Source organism: Cryptomeria japonica, chromosome 9 (assembly GCF_030272615.1).
Source record: "Cryptomeria japonica chromosome 9, Sugi_1.0, whole genome shotgun sequence".
Taxonomy (NCBI): domain Eukaryota; kingdom Viridiplantae; phylum Streptophyta; class Pinopsida; order Cupressales; family Cupressaceae; genus Cryptomeria; species Cryptomeria japonica.
Window position 1 is genome coordinate 311423796 of NC_081413.1, and position 25771 is coordinate 311449566.

At 37.2% G+C, this 25771-nt stretch overlaps 1 protein-coding gene across 2 annotated transcripts in view; it reads right to left on the reverse strand.

Moving 5' to 3' along the window:
* Nucleotides 1–25532, reverse strand: part of LOC131078733 (probable ubiquitin conjugation factor E4) — a 127506-nt gene extending 101974 nt beyond the window's left edge. Inside the window, exons 1-6 of one of the 2 annotated variants that reach the window (XM_058016499.2) lie at nucleotides 25297–25532; nucleotides 23303–24128; nucleotides 18808–19012; nucleotides 18566–18714; nucleotides 18096–18414; nucleotides 6156–6308 (exon numbers count right to left, since the gene is read on the reverse strand). In XM_058016499.2, coding sequence (XP_057872482.2) covers nucleotides 6156–6308; nucleotides 18096–18414; nucleotides 18566–18714; nucleotides 18808–19012; nucleotides 23303–24126 — 1650 coding nt within the window. In that variant the 5' untranslated portion in view covers nucleotides 24127–24128; nucleotides 25297–25532. Of the gene's footprint in view, nucleotides 1–6155; nucleotides 6309–18095; nucleotides 18415–18565; nucleotides 18715–18807; nucleotides 19013–23302; nucleotides 24129–25157; nucleotides 25252–25296 lie in introns of those variants that run through there. The other variant, XM_058016500.2, reaches the window with a different exon arrangement.
* Nucleotides 25533–25771: the final 239 nt, after the last annotated feature.

Sequence of the window (25771 nt, forward strand, 5' to 3'; positions counted from 1 at the left end):
ATTTAAGTTCGAAATCCTTATCAATCTTCCAATATTCTCCTGTTGAAAACTTTCTATTTTGGATTTAAGTTCGAAATCCTAAAGGATTTTCATGACATCACTTGTATTTTCGTTGATTTTGTTTGACTTTTATGTGTAGGCGGACTTTTGGAGGCTTACCTTCATCTTCCTCAAACTTGGGCGGCCTTTCCTTACCTCTCCAAGGCATGGCGGAGTTTGAGAAGGCTCTTCAACATCATACTTAGCATCTTGGGTGGAGTTTGAAGACTTCTCCTTCAAGCATAGCGGACTTTGGACATTCCTCTAGCTTAGTCATGGTTAAGTCAAGGCGGAGTTTGAGGGCATCTTCCCAAGACATGGCAAACTTTTGCTGGTCTTCAACCAGCATGGCGGACTCCTAGAAGCTTTCCATCATCCTTTTGGATAGGGCAGAGTTTTGACGCTACCTCCACCAAGGCGGACTTTGGTGTTACCTCTTCAACATTTGAAGGCCTAGGGCGGAGTTTTCACAAGGCTCTTCATCATCATACTTAGTATCTTGGGCGGAGTTTGAAGACTTCTCCAACATGGGCGGACTTTTGGAGACTCTCCCTTGGGCGGACTTTTGGAGACTCTCCATCAAGAGTGGACTTCTAACTTAACCTCTATATGGCGGACTTTCAGGAGGTCACCACCATTTTGCTAGGATAGGGCGGACTTTTGAGTGTTGGCCAAGGCGACTTGCACACCATCATGGGCGGACTTTTCACTACCTCCTCAAGCCGGACTTTAGGCATCTCTCAACATAGGGCAAAGTTTAGAGCTCTCTCTTCAAGGCGGACTTTTTGAAGGCTCTCAAGAGGGCGGACTATATATGAAATATAACATTTAAGTATAAGCTTCTCTTTCTTATACTTTAAATTATATTTCATATATATTGTCAGGATGTTTGAGAGTGGTTTCAAATCTCTAGGACTAATAATGCAAAATCTAGTTTTTGGAGGGTTCTCCAATTTTCCAGACATAGTCAAATTTCAAGATTAGGATGACATTCCAGACTTAGCCAAATTTCAAGACATTTGAGGATCAGGATGATTTTTCGATCTGATTATCCTTTGAATGTGCCATGACCCCCTAAAATATAGGAACTTAGCTTTTTGGGTCAAAACTTGAAAATTTTGGATCGCGGTCAAAGCAGGTCAGTGGTATCAATGCAAACCCTAGGTTCCCATCCCGAAAAAACAAAAAGCAGACATCCCTAAAAAATAGGGAAAACTTTCTAAAAATAGCCATACCGGGGATTGGGCTAAAAATGCCAAAAACGAAACTTCCTAAAAAATAGGAAAAAGCAAAAAAGCAAACTTTCTAAAAATACAAAGTTGTCCAAATTTGTCCAAATCGATTGCGATCTTCGTCCTTTGGCCTTTCAAGGCACTTTGACGGCATCCAGACTCTGGTATCACTTGGCTTGGTAAAACTGAAGTGGAAGGTCACAGGACACTAACAAAAACCCTAGAAAGCAAGAAAAGAGAGGGTCCCCATTTGCAATGGGGCGATGTGTGAACAAATTGGGATTTTACTACTTTATGTGGTGCTTGGAAACAAGTTGATATATCCATCAAATAAAACCAAAAGTTAACAAAAAAAATAAAAGCTAACAGATATTTGGCAGCAAGATATATAGGTTGCTAAATAAAAATATTAATGTCAAAGGCTAGAAGTCCTATAGATGAATAGAACTATGGCTAAAATATAAACAAATGCAGGATTTTATTAATGACAAATGAAAAACATACAAAGGAGGAATGTGAGAGCTAAGAAGCCCTAACACATCTCCAACCAAAATAAGTGATCAATTAATACATCCTCAAAGCCTATAAAGCATCTACTACAGTTGTCACAGCCTGATCTCTTGTTCCTGTGCCTACTATCGTACCAACCTCGCAGACTAACACTGCCTGAAACAAACCTAATGTCTAGGTCTACCTGACTCAACTCATTACCATTCTCTAATCCTTGTACCAAAATTTGGACCTGTGTTATGGAACATCAGAATATCTACAGGATGCTCCAACCATGCCATAAACTGTCTTCTAATGAGAACTTGCAGTTCAAAACATTTACTCAATGCTAGAAACTGCATTGGAGACGTTAAAAAAACATATCTAATGTGGATTGAGATTATGAGAAAATGCAGTTTCAGAACTCTCCCTTGTGCCACCTTCTCACTGCATGTCAAACAGTTGTACATATTGGAGGGTCAATCATGGGGATTGAGGCAAATCCTTGTTTTAATTTGTTGGGTGAATATTTTGTCACCAACGTACCAATGACAAAATATGTATTTCACACACAGCTATGTTGAGAAAAAGTCTCTCCTCTCATCAAGGGGAGGTTCCCTGGTAAAATTTGGGTATTTCAACAACTTTGATAGTAAATTTGGGGGTAAGCTTAGGGCATATAATTCTCTTTTTTTCAGAATTAACGTATCTCCCATTATTTGATGAAACTTCTTACCAAATAAATAACTAATGATAATTGCATACGATGACTAAATTATCTCTAAGACCGCATAAGCACAAAGTCTTATGTGATTATCATCTAACCTTCAAATCAATTACAATTATAACTAATATAGCTTGTAGCTCAAAGTCTTCAAGATATATATGTGAAACTTTCAATAATCTAAAGTAACCAGCAATAGTACAAAGCCTATTACCTAATCACTGTATGACAATACTAATTCCTAAATATGAAAATAGCTCAAAGTCTACTTGCCACAATTTAGGTGCTCCCTTAATCACATGAACAAAAACGCCACCAATATCAAGGAATTAAAGAGCATATACAAGCAATGAACATAGGAATATCCACTCATATAAACAATCTTCGACCCAACACAAAGTTTGGAATCAAAAGGAATTGCTTTCTTTATTTGCTTGATTGAATCTTCACAACAAAAAGCTCAAAGTCTTAGTTGAGGCAAGAATTCGGCAGAGTTTTTCTTAGCATATAAAAGATAAATATTTACAAATGATGTTCCTCCTTTTATAAGAAAGGAGTTGAGAAAAATATGGGCACAGTTGACCAATTCAACTGTAGAGTCCCACTTGACTACAACTACAGCGTAAAATAAAAATTCAACTGCAAGAAAATTTGCAGTAAGAAAAGATGCAAATACATGAATTTTTAGTGTCAATGAGGACACTTTATTCTTCATTTTCTTCCCTCTGGACTTACTTGGAGAAAGATCAGTCATCTATCAGAATCTGCAACATTGTCATTATGTAAATCAATATTCACCATCAGATTGTCGGCTTCAAAGACCTAGAATGATGCCTGCAAGATCAAAATTACCCTTAGACAAAAAGATAGAAAAATCAGCAACTTGGGTTTTAAAACCGGATCTGCACTTGGGCAGGTCAAGACTACGGGTCAGGTTTTGAAACCCGATCTACAATTGGGCAAAACCTAGGTTGCAGGTTGGGTTTTAAAACCCGACCTGCACATGTGCGGAAAAAGACTGACAGGTCGGGTTTTATTGGGGAAAACCTGCAAACCCGACCTGCACCATGAGGTAGACCTGCAGAACTAGGTAGACCTGCAAGTTGGGTTTTAATCTGACCTGCACTACTTTGCGGGTCAAAACTGCACTTCGGGTTTTAAAACCCAACGTGCAAGAAAACACAAGCACTACATTTCAGGTTTTAAAACCCGAAGTGCAATTAAAAGATGAAATAAAAGATCTAGGCAAAAACATGAAAACAAAAACGAAGACGCAAACCGACACGACTTACGAGGGAAGCCGACCGATCTTGAAGGACGTAGGCTACGAAATGGACAAATTTCGTAGGGGTTGTACCACGATTCAGGTTAGCTGAAATCGGTGACAACATAATTATTGATACAGCTCTTGTAACTGCATGCTTCCAGCAGCAGCTATATTACAAGCAGTCCTCATTTCTTGCTGGGTTCTTTTAGTACATCCAAATCAATATCAACCTGGGCCTATGTGATAAATACACATCCGATGTTCTTACCAGAGCCCCATAAGCGATAGCATTCAAGTTGTTAACCTCTCCATGCCAAGCAAGGAAAGATTTTGACTGCCTCCCCTATGATATCAAAACCAAATAGTCTAATACAAAATGCTATTTGAGATATATCCTTATTCGCAAGTAGAACGCTTCATCAGTTTGGCAGCATCTTCTTTTGTATTATCTGGGGCTTTCAAGTCCTGGGACTCTCTAGTCTTCACACCTTTCCATCCATTTATTGCCAATTAAAAGAATAGTTGTAACACAGCAATAACTCTGATTAGAAAATTGAATTGACTGGCTGAAGTTGCCGAATTACAAGTACTTAGTTGAAGGCTTAAATAAATTTCAAAAATGTAAACAGAAAAGGAAATACAAATAAAGAATAAGTGACTCTTATGCCCCACTTAGAAAGGAATTACTCCCAGAAAAACAAACAAATGGAGGACTTTATTGGTGCAAAATGAAAACATACAAAGGATGAAGGTGAGGATTAAGAAGCCCCAACACTTCTACAACCAAAATGGTGGCCATAAATCAATATGCTCAAAGGCCATAATCTCACAAAAGTACCTAATCATCTAATTACCTCACCAATTAGAAACCAGAATAGGTGTGATTTAGGCCTAGATTTATTTTACTACTTTAGATCACAATCCTAACAACCAATTCCTGCAGCCAGTTGGTGGACCAACACTAAGAAACGGAATGGATATAATAAGGAAACAATCACATGGGGTCAATTTGTTTATCAATTTCGTAAGAGGTGGCTACCAAAGTTATTTTTTGATGAGAAGATGGCAGAATTCTACAACCTTCGACAAGGGGCTTTGACAGATCAACAATATTGGGATAAGTTTGCCAAACTGCTAAAATGTGTAGCAACGTACCAAAAAGATGAGGAAAGTCAAATCAGAAAATTTATTTTGGGGCTAAATACTAATATAGGGGCAGAACTTGACATGCATGGACCTGAAAACATGAATAAGGTAGCACGAAATTCCTTAAGCGGGACAGGAAGATGCAATCGCTAGCAGCAGCAAGGCAGAAATTTAACAATAATAGGAAACAATCATTCAAAAGGAAACAAGAATTCAACGGAAACACAAACTTCAACAAGAATCAAAAGAATAATTCATTTGAAAGGAGACCACCACCAAATCAGAATCAAAGGAATGGATTCAATAAAAACAGGGGAAATTATAACAAAAATGAACTGCAGAATTTCAACAAGATAAGTTATCCACCAAAGTTCAATGAAGCAAGGAATGATCCTCCTAGGAATCAAGTAAAATGAGGACCACGAGGTAGGTGTTTTATGTGTGGAGAGAACCATTTTGCTAGAGAGTGCCCAAGAATGCAAGGTCAAAGTTACAATGAAATCTCCATAGCTGACAAATTCTGAATTAGAAATCAGAAAGTTGACTCTAAAAGTTGCTGTACAGAGATCTGTACAGAAAGAAAACCGGAGTGACATACAAGATGAGTGTATTAAAGGATAGAGAGTGGAGCCAATACCTAGGATAGAAACGCATGACTAGATCTGAAACTTGGAAACAGAGTAAAATTTTCAAAAATACAGAAAGGTTCTACTTAAAGTTAAAGGGTTTAATATCAATTGCTATGACTTTTTGTGGACATCTATTTGTGTAATGAAATGTCCACTCATTTTTAATTTATTTGTCCATCCTTTCCAACTTTTCTACTTCATTGTTTCCAAATCTTCCAGATGTACACCTCTTTTCAATATTTTACTATCCACCCATAGGGCCATATGCATATGGATTTAACTAACTACATTAGATGTCTTAATCAAACCATGATATAATAGCAAGTTTTTTGTAAAAATATCAATTAGATATTCGAGCCATAATCAATTATTTAATAAGAACGGATGTATAAACTTTGTTATATTTGTTGAAAGTAAAACATTTGATAGACATTCATTAAGTCTTACCACGTTACAAAGTGCTCTTCTCAAATCCCAGATCTTTGCAAAAAATACAAACTATTTCTAGAAACCTGAAAGTAATTTTATCTATTTCAAAGATAACTATTTCTAGAGACCTTAAATTAAAAATCAATCTAAACAAAACCTTGAAAGTAAGATGAACTTGTAGCCTTGAACTATTAGCATACCTTACATATTTGAGCATCGTAACAAAACCTTTGTTGAGAAAGATGCTCTATTTCTAACTTTGCATTGTTAATCTCTTGCTCCAATTGAGGAGGAGCTCCGGGACCATGTTGGGCTTCAAGAGTCTCAAGTGCATCTTGACATCTTCTAAGATCCTATGTTTCACATTCAACAAAGCAAGTTAATAAAAACAAGCTATGACATATAATTGTAAAATTGCTCAGAACCCCATCTTGTATACTACAAAAATATTAAAAAGAAAATTTACAAGTTCAAAGGAATCTCTCAAAATGCATTGTAACAACTACCAAATATGAAGTGGAATTTACCTCTTGTTTAAATGAGTAGAATTATATTAGATTAATGTAGCTTTATCATAGTAATAATATCTACAATGGATATATGTCGTTAGCATTGTATAGGTATCGATTTTAAGTTTGGTTATTCTTGTGCTATCATTAGCACATTGTTGTACATAAAGGTTTATTTGTCATGAAGTTGTTCCTTGTAATGTCCCCACTATGAAACTAAACCAAGACTTAACCCAATGCCTATCATTTCCCATGAGTCTTGGGAGTTTTGCACTACAGGAATGGGCTTTAATTATTTTAATTCAAACTGTCAATGGTCTAAGCAGATTTAATTCTACAAGGAAGAAGGAAGAAACTCTTTTGATTGAATTAGGGAGAGGGACAAGAAACATCCAAAGGTGACTGTTATTTACCACTTCCCAGTTTGAACTATGTATTCAATCTTAATAAGATATAGACCTAAATATGTCAAGGATACATTATGTTGTCAGTTGCCTCTAATGAGTGTATTGCAGTGATAATAGCCATTACAGACAAGAAACGAATATGTGATCTAGATCCAAGAACATTGCATCTGGAACTAGAGCTTCAGTATATTTCTCATCTTTACCGAGAGAGAGAGAGAACTCCAAACTTGCTTATATTTTTCTTTATTTCATTATCTTCAGAAAGTGGTATACAGAATCTTGCTCATACTGAGGGAATTGGAAAAATAGAGAGCAATAGAAATGATGCTAGTTGTGTATCCCAGAAAGAGGTTAATATTGTATACAGAATATCAAACTGGTTCGCATTGAATATTGGCTCGAGAAACCCAAAGTAGGCATTCATTTTATGGATAGCACCCTCTATACAAATAATCAGACAGGGTGTGCACATCGTTGGTTTCCATGTGCTAACTGTAGTCCCCAAAGGTGCTGCTATGAGCTAGAATTTACTGTCAATTCTAAGTATGTTGCAAGCAGCAATGGCTCTCTTCTATATCAGATGATCAACATTATACTATGGGAATAGATTAAGCTACAAACATGAGATAAGACAAGGGCTTGCATTTGTATCTTAAATAAATATTAGTGACAATTAGTGCATAAGTCAAAGGAAAAACACGTATTAGGTCCTGTAGGCATAAAGAGTTAATGTCAAGCAAAATGAACCAGCTAAGTATAACAAGCAAAAAACAAAGCTCAAGGGATAGGGATATCCTTAACTGATTTACAGATTTTTGCTATCAATCAGACATGCTACATTCGTCTACGATTAAGACAAATTTGGTAATGAGGTGCTAAGTTCACATAATGCTCTTCTTATCGACCTTGTAATTGCAACTGCAAGATCATAAACTTGAAATTAGGCTGTGATGAGATTTGATGTGCAGAGCACAGCTTATCTATGTTAGGAAAGCTTTTCTCATTTTCATACATGGCCAAGATGTCCTATACAAGGAGAGATGCAATTTCCAGCCTTAAGGGAGAATTAAGTAATATTATCAAATGAAATTATTATTAGACATAATATCAAGGGGCATGTGAAGGGTTATACCTATTGGAGGAAAAAAGTATTTAAATGAGACCAAGCAAGCAGAAGGAATATATTGTGAAGATATATTTATATCAGATTATTACTCCTTGTAGAGAAAGGAATGTGGCTCGGACAACCTGAGGACAAAACCCTTCTAGGTTAGAAATTAGAGGATGAAAACCCCTAATTTGTTGTGATTCTACAAATGGTAGTGTACGTGTACTAACTAATTCTGAACCAAATTCTAGTGTTGACATCAAACAAGAAACATCAGACAAGTCAAATTCTAGGGGGAAAACTAAATGGAGAAAATAATGAGCACTTATGATCTTCACAACAAGATCAAGGATTTAGTGTAGAAGAAAGTGATGCTCGATCTTCACAACCTAAACAAGAAGGCCAACAAAAGGGGCCAAAGTGGTCCTATACCAAAATGAAGGATGTGTGTGAAGATGAATTATCAAAATCAACAAAAGGTCAATCGAGAAGGTTAGGCAAGCAAATGGTTCAATGTGTTAAGCAAGTTAAATTATGATAGATGTTGTTACTATTTGTGGGGTGGGGTTCAAAACCCTTAATGATGAGGAGATAATGAGCTTTATTTCAACTCAAAAGATGGCTGGTGAAAAGACCAAAATTGATGAGCAACATGAAATATGGAAGATAAAGAGTTGCACCATCATGACTGATGGTTGGGCAATAGGAGGAATAGGACACTATTGAATTTCCTTGTTTCTTCTTTAGATAGTTGTACTTCTTCAAATCCATTGATTTGGTAAATTAAGATTTCTAAATTATAATTACTAATTAATATGGGCATTTCAAATTGCATTGTTTCTTTTTCAAGTGGCACAATTTTTTTGAAATACATTGATGCTTTACGAAACACAAAAAAATGTTGATTTCCTTTGTGGGGTTTCAGAGAAAGTCTTGGCTGAAGTGGGTGAGATGAATATTGTGCAAATAGTTATCAATAATGTAGCAAAATGTATTGTTGCAGGTAGACTTCTCATGGATAGGCACCCATTCTTATTCTGGACTCCTTGTGCTAGTCATTGTCTTGACTTTGGAGGATTGTGACAAAATCCCATGGATCAAAGCATATGGAGCATGGTAAAAACATTCGCAAACACATATACAACCATGCTTGAGTCCTCAACCTAATGAGGAAATACATGAACTGTAATGTCCCCACTTCTCTAGTTGCCATCCAGATGCTTAAATTCACCTGTCACCTATCTCCACAAGTGAAATTCAGTGTTGGGAGATGATTGGTTAGCCAAAGGGGGCAATTACTTAGACATAATTTGCTTTGGTGAGTCATTATTAATAAAACTTTATAATATTAAGTTATAAAGTTACTTTTTCTATATTTGGAAAAAGTAAATAAAAGTAACTTATAAGTTACTTCATCTTCTAATAAATGACTTTATAATAAAAGTCCCTTGCACACCTTCCTAGGCGAATTGCAATAACTTAAAAAGTGGTTATTATTTCATGTGGAGACCCCCCCTCAAGTTGGCGCCACTTCTTGGAGAAGAAAAGATTCCAAGGAATCTTCCATTGATGCCTCTATGGGTTCGATTGGGTTAAGGAGGCTTGTACGTATCATTTTTTGGCATTCATGATTACTGATTTTTACTTCCATTTGGAGAATTACAGGTCTGCAACCAGCACGATTCAGCTTGGCAGCCATTGGAGGACGAAATCCCTCCTGAATTTGGGAAGTGTGGACGATACCCCACACCTCTGGCACTTGTACGGCAGCATTGGGATTTGAAATTAGGTGTTAGAAGTGATATTCAGTAGGAGAATTCACATTTGCAGCCTTGGCAGGGTTGAACCTACAAATCTGAGCATTTGGATCAGTTATTGCAGCAAGGTATAGTGCTTTTATGCCAGCCATACCATTTATCATGCTTGGGAAATCGTAGGAAATAAACTAGAGGGTTTAACTTTGGGTTTTTTGTGCAAATACCATTATCAGCAGTAGGAATAAAGATTGGAATCATTCTTTCAGGAAACAGTAGCAGTTTGATCTATTTATGTTAGATTTGTTTTTGGTAATTATTATTTAGAGGAATAAAACTCATTGGAGCAGTTAGGACTCATTGGTAGCTCCTGTAGCAGCACCTGGACTCATTTAAGCTAATAAAGCAGCCCTCCAGGCAAGGCGTTGGACCTTTGGTAGGCCAATTTTGGCATATCTTTGATGAATTCCATTATTTATTGGCTTTTAATAATTGTTGTTAGAAAATCAGTCAATCTGAAATTTAATTTCAGTCATTAGTTCATGTTTTGTCATTGTCTTCCAAAAGCATTATCTAAATTTCAAGGCATATATACATTGCAAAAACACAAAAAAAGCATAGAACCACAAAACAAACATACAAAACCAATTTTTTTACCGCTGGCCAAAGAATTCAGAATCAGAAAACTAAGTCAGATTGCTACATTCAGTACTTGGCATCTTTCAGTAAAAAAAGGAGTTTGCTTGTCCCAAAATAATTGGCTTTGTAACAAAATTGATCACGCTGCAATCTTTGCTTTAATCAAAGGCTGCTTTAAGACATATTTTTATTATCAAAGAGTGGTCTACATCTTCATATGCTAAGACTAATGCAAGGGTTGACATGGTTAGCTGAATTTTCAAAGAACAAAGCTTCTAGCTTCCTCTTGTGACGTTTTCACACATCGCCCCATTGCAAATGGGAAACCCCACTCTTTTCTGATTTCTAGGATAGTGGTAGAGTCTTTTGCTATTAGCCTTTTGTCTGAAGAAGTGCACTTTCTCAGGTGGCTAAGCAGCGATAGGGTTATTTCTCTCTCCTTAGGTTGGAATGAGGTCAGATTACTCTAATGGCTTAGGAGATAAATGATTTGGATGATCGCTCCATTTGGTCATCATCTTTGAAGTGGCAAAAATCTGAGATGGAATGTCAATTCAAGCATAGTAGGCAAGGAAAGTTAGTTGTATGAAATTTGACTTACACGAAAATTTCCATTGCTCCCTCAATGGAGCGAACTGCCTTCCTTTGCTCTCTCAATGGAGCGAATTGACTTCTTTTGCTCTTCCATGGCATTCACAGTCACTTCCTTCACCTCATAGAAGCAAAATGTGAGATGTGAACTGAGGTGATGTGAGATGAGGTATCAATTTGAACAAGATACGCAAGGAGGTTTGAGAGGTGAATCCCTTGGATGAAATTTCACCAATTATACAAAATTTCCTTTGCCATCCAAGAGGGTTGATTGCACTTTATTGAGAAGCAAGTCGCATGGAGGAAATTTGACTATGTGAAAATTTCCTTTGCTCCCTCAATGGAGCGGCCTAACTTCCTTTGCTCCTTCATAGGAGCCAACCTACTTCCTTTGCCAATTGAGAGGAGCGAAGTCACTTCCTTTGCTCCTTCAAAGGAGGGATGTGACTTCCTTTGCTCCCTCGTAGGAGCGAACTTCCATTGCTCCCTCATTGGAGCGAACTCATTTCCCTTTGCTCCCTCATTGGAGCAAACTCATTTCCCTTTGCTCCCTCATAGGAGCGAGCTTCCAATGCCCCCCCCCTCATAGGAGCGAGTTACCATTGCCCCCTCATAGGAACGAACTTCCTTTTCTCCCTCATAGGAGCAAACTTCCTTTGCTCTTTAAAATGCCTAAACTCCTACCAATGACCACACCAAGCAGCGGCATGAATAAACAATTTTGGCGCCAAAGTTTGAATTTAAAGAAAATGTTTGAAATGCCAATCAGATCGGCCATCTAAGGAAACAATAATAATTTTATCTGAAACAATGATGTCGGCCTATAACTAAAAAGGCACATCTTTTCCTTCAAATGCCTATAAATGTCAAGTTGAAATCAGTCATTCGAACACAAGCAAAGCGAATTCCTTCCCCAAACAGAGAATTAATCTAAAAGCAACGAATTTAATCATAAAGGCAGCGATTTCATCTTCAGCAAAGCAGCCTGGGCAGAGCTAAGTGAACTTTCCACATGTTATCAGAGCTGTAGCAAACACAAATCAGACAAAATCAGAGCTATAAGGAATAAAAGATGGATGGAATTTTCAATTAAGTATATGTTATGTGTGTTTGATTCCTACTTGTTGGTTTTGCAGGTAACAAAGGAAGAAATCAATGGGGCCAGGATGTGGGAAGATTGGAACAGTATTCCAAGGAAGAAATTTCAACATCAAGGCCAAGTTCAAGTCATGCAAAGCGAAGATCAAGGTCAAGGTCCAAGATACAAGGAAGATTAGAATTCTACCACACGAAAGTCTATGATATAAAGTGTATCAACAATCCTCACAACTTCAAAATGGAACATGGAAATAGATGTCTTCAAGAGGAAAGGTTCTGTCGGCAAGTACAAGGGTATCAAGGAAGGTGACTTCACAAGAAGGGTTTTGAGGTATTCAAGAACTCTCATTGCATCGTGATGACATGAAGAGGTCAAAGCCTTGAAGTGTAATGGAGAGGTCTAATATTTACGCTCCTAATGTCAAAAATGCTAGAAGAAGACTTTGGTCCAAGCTTTTTGATTTTAAAGCATCATTCTTGGAGCATGGTTGGTTTTTTATGGGAGATTTTAATACCCCTCTTAAAGAAAATGAAAAATGGGTGGCTCTCAAGTTTCCCTTGATAGCCGTCTCGATCTTATGGACTTCATCCAAGACCAAGCTCTCTTGGATCTAGATCTTCAAGGAGCGAATGTTACATGGTCTACTAGACAGATTGGCATTGATCTGATTTAGGTTAAATTGGATCAGGCTTTGTTGTCTCCAAATTGGTTGCTCTTATATTCTTGTTCGCTCTCAGTGCTTCCTAGTATTGGATTTGATCATTTTCCAATAGACCTCAAGACAGACTATTAGGGCAGGAGAAAGTGTTTTCCTTTTCATTTTGAGAGAATGTGGCTGAAACATCCTGACCTCTATGATAAGATAAAAGATTGGTGGAGTATCAAAATTGATGATACTGCTATGCTTAGGGTGGTCAGAAAACTAAATTTTGTTAAGAACAATGTGAAGAAGTGGAATAAGTCTCTTCTTTTGGGCATATTTTTTCTAATAAAGAGAAAATTACCAGGCAACTTAAAATTGTGCAAAATGCTATTCAGCTGAAAGGTTATGATGCTCATATCCAATCTCAGGAAAGTATCCTCCTAGCCAGGCTCCATAGCATTATTTCTAAGGAGAAGGGATTTTGGAAACAAAATCAAGGGCCATTTGGCTTCAATGTGGGGATAAAAAACACGGTACTTCCATTTCCCCATTTTGAAACATAGAGCTTCTAATCGGATTGCCCATATTTTAAAAGATGGTATGAGATTGAGTAATGTCCCCTTTCTAGCACATGTTGTATGAGGATTGTCTTTAGCCTATTTCTCCATGGCCCCGTAGCCTAACCAAGACATTTTAGGGATCTTGAGGATATTTGGCCTAGGCAATTTCAGTTGCAAGTGACTGATGTGTTTGATGGGTTTTTCAGATACTTATTATTTATAGTAAGTCAGTTGGGCCAGGTCTAGATCAACAATGAACTCATAAATAATATCCTAATGATGATAGTTGTTGATTATGGTTGGAGTTTTTAATAATCGTTTGCGATTATTAATTTATTTTGAGATACTTACTATTTATAGTAAGTCAGCTGGGTCATGTCTGGATCGACCATGAACTCATAAATAATATCCTGATGATGATGGTTGTTGTTTATGATTGGAGTTTTTTATAATCATTCACGATTATTAATTTATTTATCAATAAATTTAAGTTATGAGGTTAAATTAAATATTTAACTTTATTAATGCGGGACTATAGTTAAGTGGAAGTATTTAAAATCCCATTATTTAATAACACAATGGAGATATTATTTAATAAGTTGAATAATCTGGTAAGGTTCAACTCATCAAGTCTACTCTTTAAAATATGTCGACTTATGCTATGAGTCTATTTAAAGCCCCTTCGAAGTTTTTGGACAAAACTGAAAAATATTCAGAAGCATTTCTTATGGTCTGGAATTGAAGAGAAAAAGGGATTGCATCTCCTTGCTTGGGAATAGGTTTGTAAGCCTAAGAAATTTGGCAACCTTGGTATTAGGAGATTGAGGGAGTTTAATATGGCTCTCTTAGCCAAACAGCTTTCAAGGCTCTTCTCTAAAAATCAGGAATGGAATAAGATTCTTTTAAGTAAATACTTTGGGGCCCTTTGTGCCTCAGTCAGTTTTGGACTCCCAGACTCTTCTTGCAAGTTTGGCGTTGTGGAATTTCATGCTTAAATCCAAATTTGTGATCTCAAAAGGTATCAAAGTGGTCCCTTAAGGGTTGCTAGACAAATCCGGCTGTGGGTGATTGGCGGCTTGGTCATTGCCCTCTATCTGAGCTACCTAACCTTCGACCCTTTAAGGATTTTTGCATTAGGCTTTTTGGTGACAGGGTGGCTCACTATATAAATGATGGTAAATAGATGGATCTTGCTGCTGTGGATTGGGGTCTCCTTGATCTTAAAGAATTGTTGGGGAGGACGCATATCCCTATTCTGTTGTCCTCTGATCAGATTGTTTGGTCTTCTTCCCCTTCCGAGAATTTCACAGCTACTTCAGCTGTTTCTATTCTTGTGAAGCATGCTTCCCCTCCTCCCTTTTGGTATATGGTGTGGGTCCCTCCTTGGATCCCTAATTATCTTCTTTTGACTCTTTGTTCAAAACAAAGTGCTCACTCTAGATAACCTCTGTAAACATGGTTTTTCCTTGGCCAATAGATGTCCCCTGTGCTGTCATAATTCTGAGAGTGCTTCCCACCTCCTTTTGGGCTGCTCTTTTGTGTGGGATGTGTGGTCAAATATTCTTGGTATTTAGAATTTGTGTTGGGTTTCCCCTTCCTCTTTGGCTGATTTGCGGGCTCAGTGGTCTACCCCTTCTCTCAATCCAACGCTTTCTCTTCTTTGGTCCCTGACTATCCTTCATGTTGCTTAGGGTGTGTGGAAGGAAAGGAACAACCATATCTTCAAGAATTCCTCAAACAGCTCTTTTGTTGTTTCCTTTAAAATTTGCAGGGCTTAAAAGAGGAATTTCTAGGTTGCAGTTATGCACTCTAATGCGAATAATTTTGTCATGTTGGTGGCTGATTGTGATAGGAATGTTGTTATTAATTGGGGTTTGGAATATGACATTGCCCATCCTATCAAGAAAACCAAACCTTATAGAGATAATGTGGTTTGGAGCTCTCCTCCTCATGGTTGGATAAAAGTAAATTTTGATGGGGCGGCTCAGGGTGATCTGGGGCCTGCTGGTTGTGGGGGGTTGTTGAGAGATGAATTTGGTAGGCTTCATTCAGCGGTGGCTCTCCCTTTGGGAAACCAGAACAATCACCTAGCTGAAGCGGTTGCTGCTTATAACTCCATTAACTCGCACATTCACAACGGTTTAAGAGTGTTTAGGTAGAAGGGGATTCCCTCAACATCATCCAGTGCTTGAAGAAAATCCAGAGAATTTATTTGGCATGGGAGTAACCCCCTTCCCCCTAATGTGCGAGATGTCATGAATTATGATGTCATTCATGGTCGGTAATGTGTTGAATATTAATTTCCATGCCTCTTCCAAAATCCTTTCGGGTGTTTGGATGGTGAGTCTCATTAATGATAGTAAAGTTATCTATGATGGACTGTGGGTGTCATGTGTGCCTGGTTTTCCTTGAAGATGGATCAGAAAACAGTATTCAAAGGGCATTTGTTTGGTATTGTGTGGGGCAGGTTCCTAATTATGATGCTTTGGCTTCTTCTCATAATGGGTGAGAGGAATAGGCTTGAGTCGATTACCTACGATGATGTGAGTAGGAATGGTGAAGTGTGGAGAATTCTAAAGGGAAGTGGGTGACTCCTTACCTGGAACACCTCCATGGTGCAGATCCTAAAGCTACTAAACTCTTCTTCCGGTGTTGGAAGGATCGTGTGCTTATTCTTTATGGAAATAGTGTGGAGATAACAGAGGACTTTATTGCCATGATTACTGGGCTCCCAATGGAGGGTAGAAAAATTTTCAAGGATAGGAAGTCCTTGGAGGTTGCAGTCCAGAATTTTCTCAAAGGCAAAGAGGGGATCAAGTTGTTGAAGAGGCAAATGGGGGCTACTAGGTGAAGTCACTCAAGCCTCTTTGGGCTTCTCTGGTTATACTACTATGTTTAGTTTCCACTTCACATTGTTAAATCACTTCAGGCACGTGCAAAAGGTTTCCTTTCCTTTTTATTTGTTATCATCTCAAGGGTTAGGGATTAAGAAGCATAGAAAAAATGATGGAAACCATATTCTGCATAAGGATTTAATCCTTTTAATTATGGAGCATGCTAAGGCTCTCCCATCTCCTTCAAAAGGGAAAAGCTAGAAGAATGTCTTGCCATCTCCAAATGTGAACGAGGAGTCAGGGTCTAATACTTTGTATGATACGAATGCAGAGGATGAGGACCCAAACGAAGAGGAGTCGAATATTGAGGCTAGTGCTTCTTCTTCCTAAGAGAAGGATGCCTCCCCCATACTGTTAAGGGTAAGAATAATATAAGGAGGGAGAATGAGGCTGAGTTGGGATCCAGAGGTGTGGTTTCTGGGGGAGGCAAGAGCAGGTAAAAAAAGAGGGCAAATGAGGATGTCTCAGGTTCTAGAGGTCCAAATTTTGGAGATGAGACTTCTTTTGGAGAGCATTTCCCAAGGGATGCGGTTTAGAACCCTATTGAAAAAGACCATGACAATTCTACTAAAGGTTGCTCAGGAGAAGACCATGAAAATTTTGGTCATGGTAGCTTGGGGGCGCACTCTTCCTCTCCATCTCTTCCTCGAGGTGGTGAGGAAAGAGCTTCCCATCCTCCTTTTCCTAGAAACTTGCAAAAGGATTCTCCTCTTCTAAACTTTGAAAGAGAGGACCCAAATGACTTGCTCGGTGTTTCCAAAGATGCGACGGTGAACTAATTCAGAATGTCTAAGTGGTTGTTCCTTGAAATTAACGAAATAAATATTAATATCTATTCCATGAATAGTAAGATTGAAGCTCTTGAAAACAGAGATGGTAGTTCCTAAACAAGGGAGGAGAAGAAAATGCTGATGATTCTAGAAAATGTTGCCAAGGATGTCAATGTCCTAAAAACTGACTATGAAGGGAGTAGTGGTGCGCTGGAGACAGAGATGAAAAATATTAAAGATAATCTCATTAATATAGTCAATATGAGTTACAGGACTATCCCTAGCAGTGCTGACCACATTAAGACCTTGGTGGATAAATGGCAAATGATGCAAGTTTCTAAATCTGCTAATAATACCTATATTGACCTGAACAATGTTGATAAGGATAAACAGGTTTTGGATGATAAGGGTCTGTGTGCTAGTACCAAGGGCAATCTCAATAAGACTGCAGAGCAAGCTAAAATGGATATTAGAGATAAAAAGAATCTAGCTCAAAAACTTAAATAGTTGGAGACTGAGGTTGCGGAAGCCCTCAAAAAAATCCAGTAGTTTCTTGTTGGTTTGCTTCCTGTTCTCATGTGTTGGTTTTTGGCTTCTGTATTTTTGAGTTTTTGCTGGTGGTTGGTTGTGTTTATCTTAATGGCAGCGTTTTGACTCTTGTTAAAGGGTTTCGGGTACCTTCAAAACCTGTTTTATTCTTAACCAAAAAATAGCCAGTTCTACTGTGTAATCCACCTTTGCAAAATATTTGCTGAAAAATTAGCCAATATTTCTATTTCTTATCCCTGCATACACACAACAATTCGCACTTACTTTTATAGTGGCAAGATATCTTCTAGATTCCAAATTCCTTGTCACTCAAAAACCAGCAAGCATTTCTGCTCCTTCCCCCCAGCATGTGATACAATTCCAACTTCTTTTGGAAGAAGCAAGAAAACCTTAAAGATTCAAAATTCTATTTGTAAGCCACACAGACTTTCAACAAATGTCTCTAGAATTATATTCTTCACATGAATGCAAAAATCAAAAGCCTGTGAATTTACAACAGATGAACAAGGCTGGACGCATATCAAATACCTAAGTCATTTTAGGTTACCAATTTGTAAATCCCACAAAAAATGTATGATGTCCATAGATGTGAAATGGATAGAAATTTCTATGCTTACTTGTAATAGACTTTGGAAGTCAGACACCACTTTCAAAAGGCCCAAGTTCAGTATCCTTGCTGTCATGAAAAAACATTCAGTAACAAAAGAATATTTGGTCAGCCTTCCATCACTTGCAGATCTCGGTATGGTATTGACACCAACAGAATTAAAGGACTGTAGGCTGCCAGAGCTTGTGGCCCCTTGTGTCTGTAGTACACGACGCTCTTCCTGTTCCTTCTGATGTTGAAGCTGCCTATATCCTTCAGTTCGTGCATAGTTCCTTCTATCCACCCATGTTGCAATCTCTTCTGACGAAGCATGAATTGCTGTCAATCCTCTGCAGAGCAATGCATCAGCCAATAAGCCATTCAAAGAAAATTTCTTTACACCAAGATTATGAAAAAACAAAGATGTGATACCAGATTTCTACAGAAAAAGAAAGATGCTGAAAAGAAAAACTATAAAAGCAATTAGCAGTCATATCTCACCGACAATCGATTCGGCCATTACAAAGTACGTAGTTTGCATCAATTAAGTTCATTTTTGTCGAATCACCTAAAAATGGTTCACAAAGCTTAAGCATGACAGCACTGAGACTGACAAACATGCCAGAGCTTGCACATTTAAACGGGTTCACCTGCATTACATACAAAACAGAGAGAAAGAAAATGAAATGCTAGTAAAAGCCAACACTGTGCTAATATATTCCAAAAGGTTGCCAAGAACCTACATTTATTTGTGCCCTTGCAGCATTTTTCTTTATAACTTCTGCCAAGTACTCAAGAACTTTTTCACGCGTGTTGGAATTCTTCAGGAGAGCATAAAGGACAAAATGAAGGCCTTCATATATCTGATTCATGACCGTCTTAATTGTAGTGAATGAAGAAGATAAATCGGCTGGACGTCGAGTGTCTGCATTAGAAAAGCATTGCTGCCTAGCATTTTCAGAAGCATTTCAGTCAGACTACAAACTACATGTCAATAGGAAATGCTAGAAGATCATGTCATCAACATAAGCACTAACAAAATATACAACTGATTTATGGGCACAGACTGTAAAAGCCTTCAAAACTCAGAAACATGTAGGTTTAGAATGTAACAGATTTCAAAAAGTGATAATCGTGCCATCAGCTAACCTCAAAATAAAACAACTAGTGCTGGCAACTTTATATAATGCTTCACAGCCCATAGAATTTCTAAGCAAGTTTTGAAGAGTTTTGCTCCACAAACTATTAATTTGATGTTGCTTGCTTATTTGAGATGTTTATGCTAACAGCTTGCACTGGACAATTCATCGCCACAGCATAAAAAAGAAACCTGGAAAAAAATTCAAGAGCTAAAATTTATATTTATCATGTTTTCTTGCTGATTAAAGTATTTTGTTTCATTAATCAAATTGTAGTGCCCCAAAATATAACACCCTTTTGTAGACCAATCTAGTGTATCTCTGAAGGATATTGTTATCATGTTCACCATGTGTTATTAAAACTTTGTAATTTCATTTAGTTTTGATTGTATAAATTTTCTTGTGACTTGAGCACATGGCAACAAATTGTCCAAGACTTAAACAAATTTATCAAAATCCCTTAAGTCAAGTTATTCTGGGTGTGATAATTATTTTGATGGGGCATTAATAATTTATCAAAACATGATTTATGATATATGACAAGTACATCTGTTTTAATTGGTATGTGAATGTTGATAATAATATGAAATATTATAGATGATATGTTGTGATCCTGTCTAGATTATGTATGAATCACACAGGCTGTACAATAACTAAGCAGAGTTGAAGGATATGATGTGTTCTATATGAGATGTCGTGATCCTGTCCAGGCCATGTGAATCACAGAGGCTGTATGATAACTAAGAAGAGTTGAAAAAGCAAGCTCAGTTCCCTATGAGGATAATTGAGTCAGCCTAGCAGTGAGGCGCTCCTGCATAGGAAAATGAAAGAAAACCTCAAAAGTATGCTTCAAAGAAAACCTCAGAAATATGCTATTGAACAAAAGCTTTCAATGTTTTATCTTTAAAAAAACTTATTGTAGTAGACAATAACTTATTGCAGTTGGAAAAAGAAGAGAAAAATAGACTTGGATCCCTTTGTCAAATCACCATTGAAATTCAAAAGAAGAAACTTAACAGAAAAGAACAAAGAGAGACTGCAACAACAAATGACACGTAAACATATGGAGGTATGCTAGGAACCATTCCCAAATTTATCAGAGGATCAGATTTCTCTCAAAAGAAGTGAAGAAAGAAAAAATATAGAAGGAAACGAAATCCACTGAGAAGGTGGATGGCACTCAAGAGTTTTAGATGCTCAAAGGTTGAGAAAATTTATGGGGAGAGACTGGTTGAAGAAGATAGTGTAGATTAAGGTATTTTATGAAAGCTTGAGTTAAAATGTTAATGATACCATATGTTGATGTTTATCTAATTGTTGAATCCATGAATCTATTGTTTAGTTATCCTTTCCCTTGCTTAATGAAACCTTCTATGAATACTCAAGTGAAGAAAATAATGACAAGAATAGGTTATCTCGGTTGCACTAGTTGCAGTGTAAAATTTATGTTAAAAGTCAATTTTGGATAGAGATCTCCACTGTAAATTTAATGAGGGGTAAAGGCTAAAGTGAGTTTTTAGGTGTTAATTTTCTCTTGAGTGAGTACAAGTTTTATCAGAGCCACTTGGCACGAGGCCTAGAGAGGAGAGACAATAATCACCCCGTTGCAAATATTTACATGTATAAGGGGTAGAACAACACTGCAGCTCACAAATCCCTCTTGGATGGTCCAATAAATTCATTGAAATGCTTCTTTTGATATATTATTCAAAACCTTTTTATCAATTCTTCATTTGTGAAATCTTATCTTGTTTGTACTGGAAAGCCTTCTTGTATGGTAGCTATGTGAAAATATATTATCCCTATGTTTGTTTGCTCACCCTCTTTCCCTGAAAGGGCTGAGACCCCACATCATTCCCACAGAATGAAAAAGGGAGGATTATCGTTTGGATGTATGTGATTGAATTTCAAGGTAATGAACAAGAGTGGGATGTGTTATAAGGCAAGGAAAGGCTCCAATAGAATGCAAAGAAACTCCTCATTACCTCTTATGGAACTCTGAACCCATTGTGTGGGTGGCCAGGTGGATAAGCAACACACAATTCCTCTACTCAGTAGAAAAGACAGTCTCCAACAACAGCTGTCATAATCTGGTAACAATTTAAAATTACCACAATTTTATTAGATTTCTTATTGTTTATTAAATGAAAGCTGTAATTAATTTCTTCGTAGTAAGTGATAAGAAGAAACCAATTATACGGGCTAAACTGTTAGCTTTTAAATTGATAGTTGTACAATTGTGTTTCAATTAATAAATTATGTTTGCCTATTTGCTTGCTATACTAGCGATTGCCAGGGTGGTGAAGATGAACCAAGGTTTGGCTCATTAATAAAGTAAATAGGAGGGTATTCAAGCACATTATGCAGCTATATATTCATGTTCCCCCTGTTAAGGTAACTTTTTTGCGAATCCCTCTTACAACTCCCTCAAGCTTAAACTTCTGTGCTTCAAATAGATAGTACAGAAAGCATCTTCTGTTATATGCCAATATTCTAAAACATTTTGGTAGTTCTCTGAAATTTAACTGCTATACATAACTTGTAGATAGCTGTTCAGTAAAATCAATTAGCAATTGAATCTGTCCATTTATTTTGAGTTACAATTCTTCCTGAACCTGTCATCTTGCATGCATTATACTACAGTAAATCAAAAACCATCAATTTCATCTTATACTGTTATTTGATTGTTTGGACCCTTGGTGAGAGTTTGTTTGATTCAAAGGTTGAAGATTGCTTGACTTCCAAGTGTTGTTTAACATATAACTGTAAACTTTCTAACAGTTAAATTGCTAGATGGAGACTAAGAGTTGAGCTTCTAAGTTGTATAATGACAAAGAAAATAGAGTGAGTTCATGACCCTGTCACTTACACACTAACTTGTTACCTTGCACACTCAGATAGGAGAAAAATGTATCAAGAATATATAATACTTAACAGACCCCAGGGAGAAGTGTAATGATGGGCCAAGACTTCACGAGATCTCCTGCAGCAGAGGATAAGAATGTAGACTCTGTAAACCCCTGAGAATAGTGAGGATTGAGCAAGTGGGCACCACTTGTCACTCATTTAGACACCCTAGAAACATAGGGTTAACAACAAACAAAATCAATGCACTGAATCACCCAATAGACAGAAGCAACAAGGAAACACCACATCTCTCTCTCTCATGTACCTTGTAGCCAGCCAGGTAGAAGACTTGTAAGTTGGGTGCAATGCATCTCAGGAGCCATGCAAGATGGTGACACTTGTCTCCCTGTTGATGCCCTCTAAGAACATGAGACCGTTCTCAAACCCTTTCTAAAACATCCCAGGGAAAACACCTGTCACTATCTCGCACTTGCTAGTTACAACTTACACAATGAACAAAAGGGGCTTAACCCCTCTGTGGAGATATTTTGAGGAAATAAGGAATGATGTGGAAACACTTGTCTCCGTCTCACTTCCCTCGAAAAGGGAACTTGGGATTGTGACGTGTTACAATCTCATAGTCCCCATGGATTCACTGAAATTGATAGTGAAGGAGAAAGTAAACCAGGAAGAGGATATAAGACTCTGAAAAGTATCACAATCTCACTAACCCTGGATCAGATATGAGATTAAAAGGGACAAGGTAAAAACCCAGGAAGACATCAAGGAGAGAGAGAGAGAGAGAGTAAACAAAATAGAATGAAGCCATAAAATTTTGAACTTTGTAAAATAAATATGCATAAGTAAGTTTCACTTAAATCGGTAAAAAAGAATGATGATCTCTGCTTTGGAGAGAAAAGAGTATTGCCAATGAGTAAAAAAACAGACATCACCAAATTGCTCATAGTGAAGATCATGTGAATGCCAGAAACAATAACTTAGGATGCCCTTTTTATTTTAAAGGAACACATTAGCTGGTATTTTTTCTTGATTTGTATTAATGTGATTGTTTTATCAGTAACATTGAGAGGGTGCTAAAAAAAATGGTATGGAAAAACTGTTGCATTGAACTAAACTAAAGCCATGCTGCATCAATAAGCACATATTTACAAATTGCAAGTTACCCATATTGTATTTCAAACAAGATAAAGTGTATATATACGATTTAAACAACACTCAAACAAGTACTTACCCAACATCCTGTTCTTCTCTTGTGAAGATGACATGATCAGGTAAAGCACTGACATGGAAAAAGGGACCCAGAATGCTTTCAATTTCGATAAATCGTCCATCCACGTGATCGCCTTTGGGAATCCAAGAAGGATGATTCACAAGGGCTTTCACACAAACAGGAATTTCAATCAAATGTTTAAGAACTGCCAAGGGGACCTGACAGCTTTGAAGAGGTGATGCCACCTTGCGCATAGCTAACTTCAAATCATCATAAAGCTGCTTCAAAATAGGATCTAGACTTTCCTCTTCAAAATCCCTCAAAAAATCCTCCAGAAACCCAAGTGGTACGGTAATGCCGGAAGCACTGCTCTCACCAAATGTATCGTAACTACTAGAAACTCCGGACATAAAGAGATCCAAAAGATATGACTTTTCAAGGGCAGACTGAGGAAACATATCTGGGTTTCCCAAAACAATCCTACTATAGGAAACGGCCAACTGTCTTGCTTGCTTTGCCATCTCTTCCATTTTAACGCTCAAACTTTTATCCCTCATAGAAGGTATTTTCCGTATCTCTTCCTGTGCTCTTCTATAGCACTGGACCAGATACTTTAAAGGTGGTTCAAGGTTAGGAATGGACAGCCTGTCAATCAAAATTCTCTCCATTATGTCCATAGACAAAAGTAAGGGCCTGCCTTCACTCAGTACTTCAGCAGCTGTCTGCTCTAAATACACCGGGGACGGTACATGATCCCTTCCAGATTCTAAAGTCACTTGAAATATACGACGCAGTATAATATCCTCCACCTCCGCAGGGCTTCTGTTTGGCTTAGCTTGTGCCATCACTGCAAAATATTAGATAAAATAAGAACACTATGAATTTCAGTTATTGATCTGTCTCTTAAAGCAGATGTATGTAGACTAATTTGTTATGGCTGGAACACTATGAATTTCAGTTATTGATTTGTCTCTTAAAGCAGGTGTATGTAGACTAATTTGTTATGGCTGAAACTCATAGAAAATAGGCATCATCGATCAGCACAAATATAATGTGCCAGTTGCGGACAATACAAACATAGTCTGGATTACCTAAAACCAACTGTAAAGGCAAAAAAATGTAGGAATCAAAAGTTTCCAGAAATTCAATCTTAGACACACACAGAGCAGGTCTAAGTGGACTTATTTGTTTTGGCATCAACCATAGAAAACAGGCATCATCAATCAGCAAGCATGTAGTGTGCCAGTTGCAGACAATACACACAGAATCTGAAGTACCTTAAAGTTTTAAATCAACTGTAAAGGCAAAAAATGCAGCAATCAAAAGTTTTCAGATATCCAATCAGAGAGAGAGAGAGAGAGAAATAGCATATTCTAAATTTAGTACAAAAAACTTTTGGATAAAAATTGAAAGCAATCATATGACAGAATGCACAATCCAGGCCACATCCTTTCACTGATCATTGGGATGACTGACCGATAATTAAAGAAAATCATATCCTTCCAGATAATGAAAGATAAAAACCAGGAGCTTAAGGGGGCTCGCTATGAGAATTTACCAACCCAAAACCTCATATGATGTTTTCAGGCATTTGATTTCATTTTTTAATCGGAATAAAAAAACAGGTTACAAAGAAGAGGTAAACCGACAGGAATTAAAAGCATTCTTGAATAGAATTGTCAGCAATTCGAACAAAATCCTAGATTTAATTTGCAAAAAGGAAACAAAATATAGAAGCCCAAAAATTGGAAACGGATTAAGAATTCGACTAAAATGTCGATCTCAGGACGCCGAAGAATTTTTTTTTCTTTAATTGACTGATTAATGATAATGCTATACTGGTCCAAAATACGAAATCAAATCAAAACATTGAGACCTGAGATTGCTAACGACTTCAATTTTGTCAAAATCAAGTGTGCACCAGAAAAAAAAAACCCTCAAATCTTACGCCAACTAAGTCATTTATACACAGTTTAAATCAGCAGGGTAAAATATTTAAAGATAAAATCTCATACCTGCGTCAAGTGTTGGATTTAACTATTGGCGTTTAAGAGAAGGCGTGTTAGACTGCACTGAGAAACTGTAAAGCACTCGTTGCCATTTATTCAACAGGAGTAGGGGAAAGCAATATAACCGAAAGCTTGTCTTTTTTTTTCGATTTTTCGATTGCGAACTCTTCCAATATACCTATAATATTAGGAGTTTTTCAATGGTGAAAAGAGTCTGCATGGTATAGCTTGTCTTTTTTTTTACAATTTTTCGATTGCGAACTCTTCCAATATAACTATAATATTAGGAGTTTTTCAATGGTGAAAAGAGTCTGCATGCTTTAGGTAATGGTGAAACAAGATTATGCATGCTATTCTTTTTAGTTGTGTAGTATATGTTTTTTTTTTTGTTTAATATTTTTTTTTTTTAAGGTAATAGGTCGTAGTTGTAATATTTTGATTATTATTATTATATTTGATTAGATTGATGTAAGACCTTCCC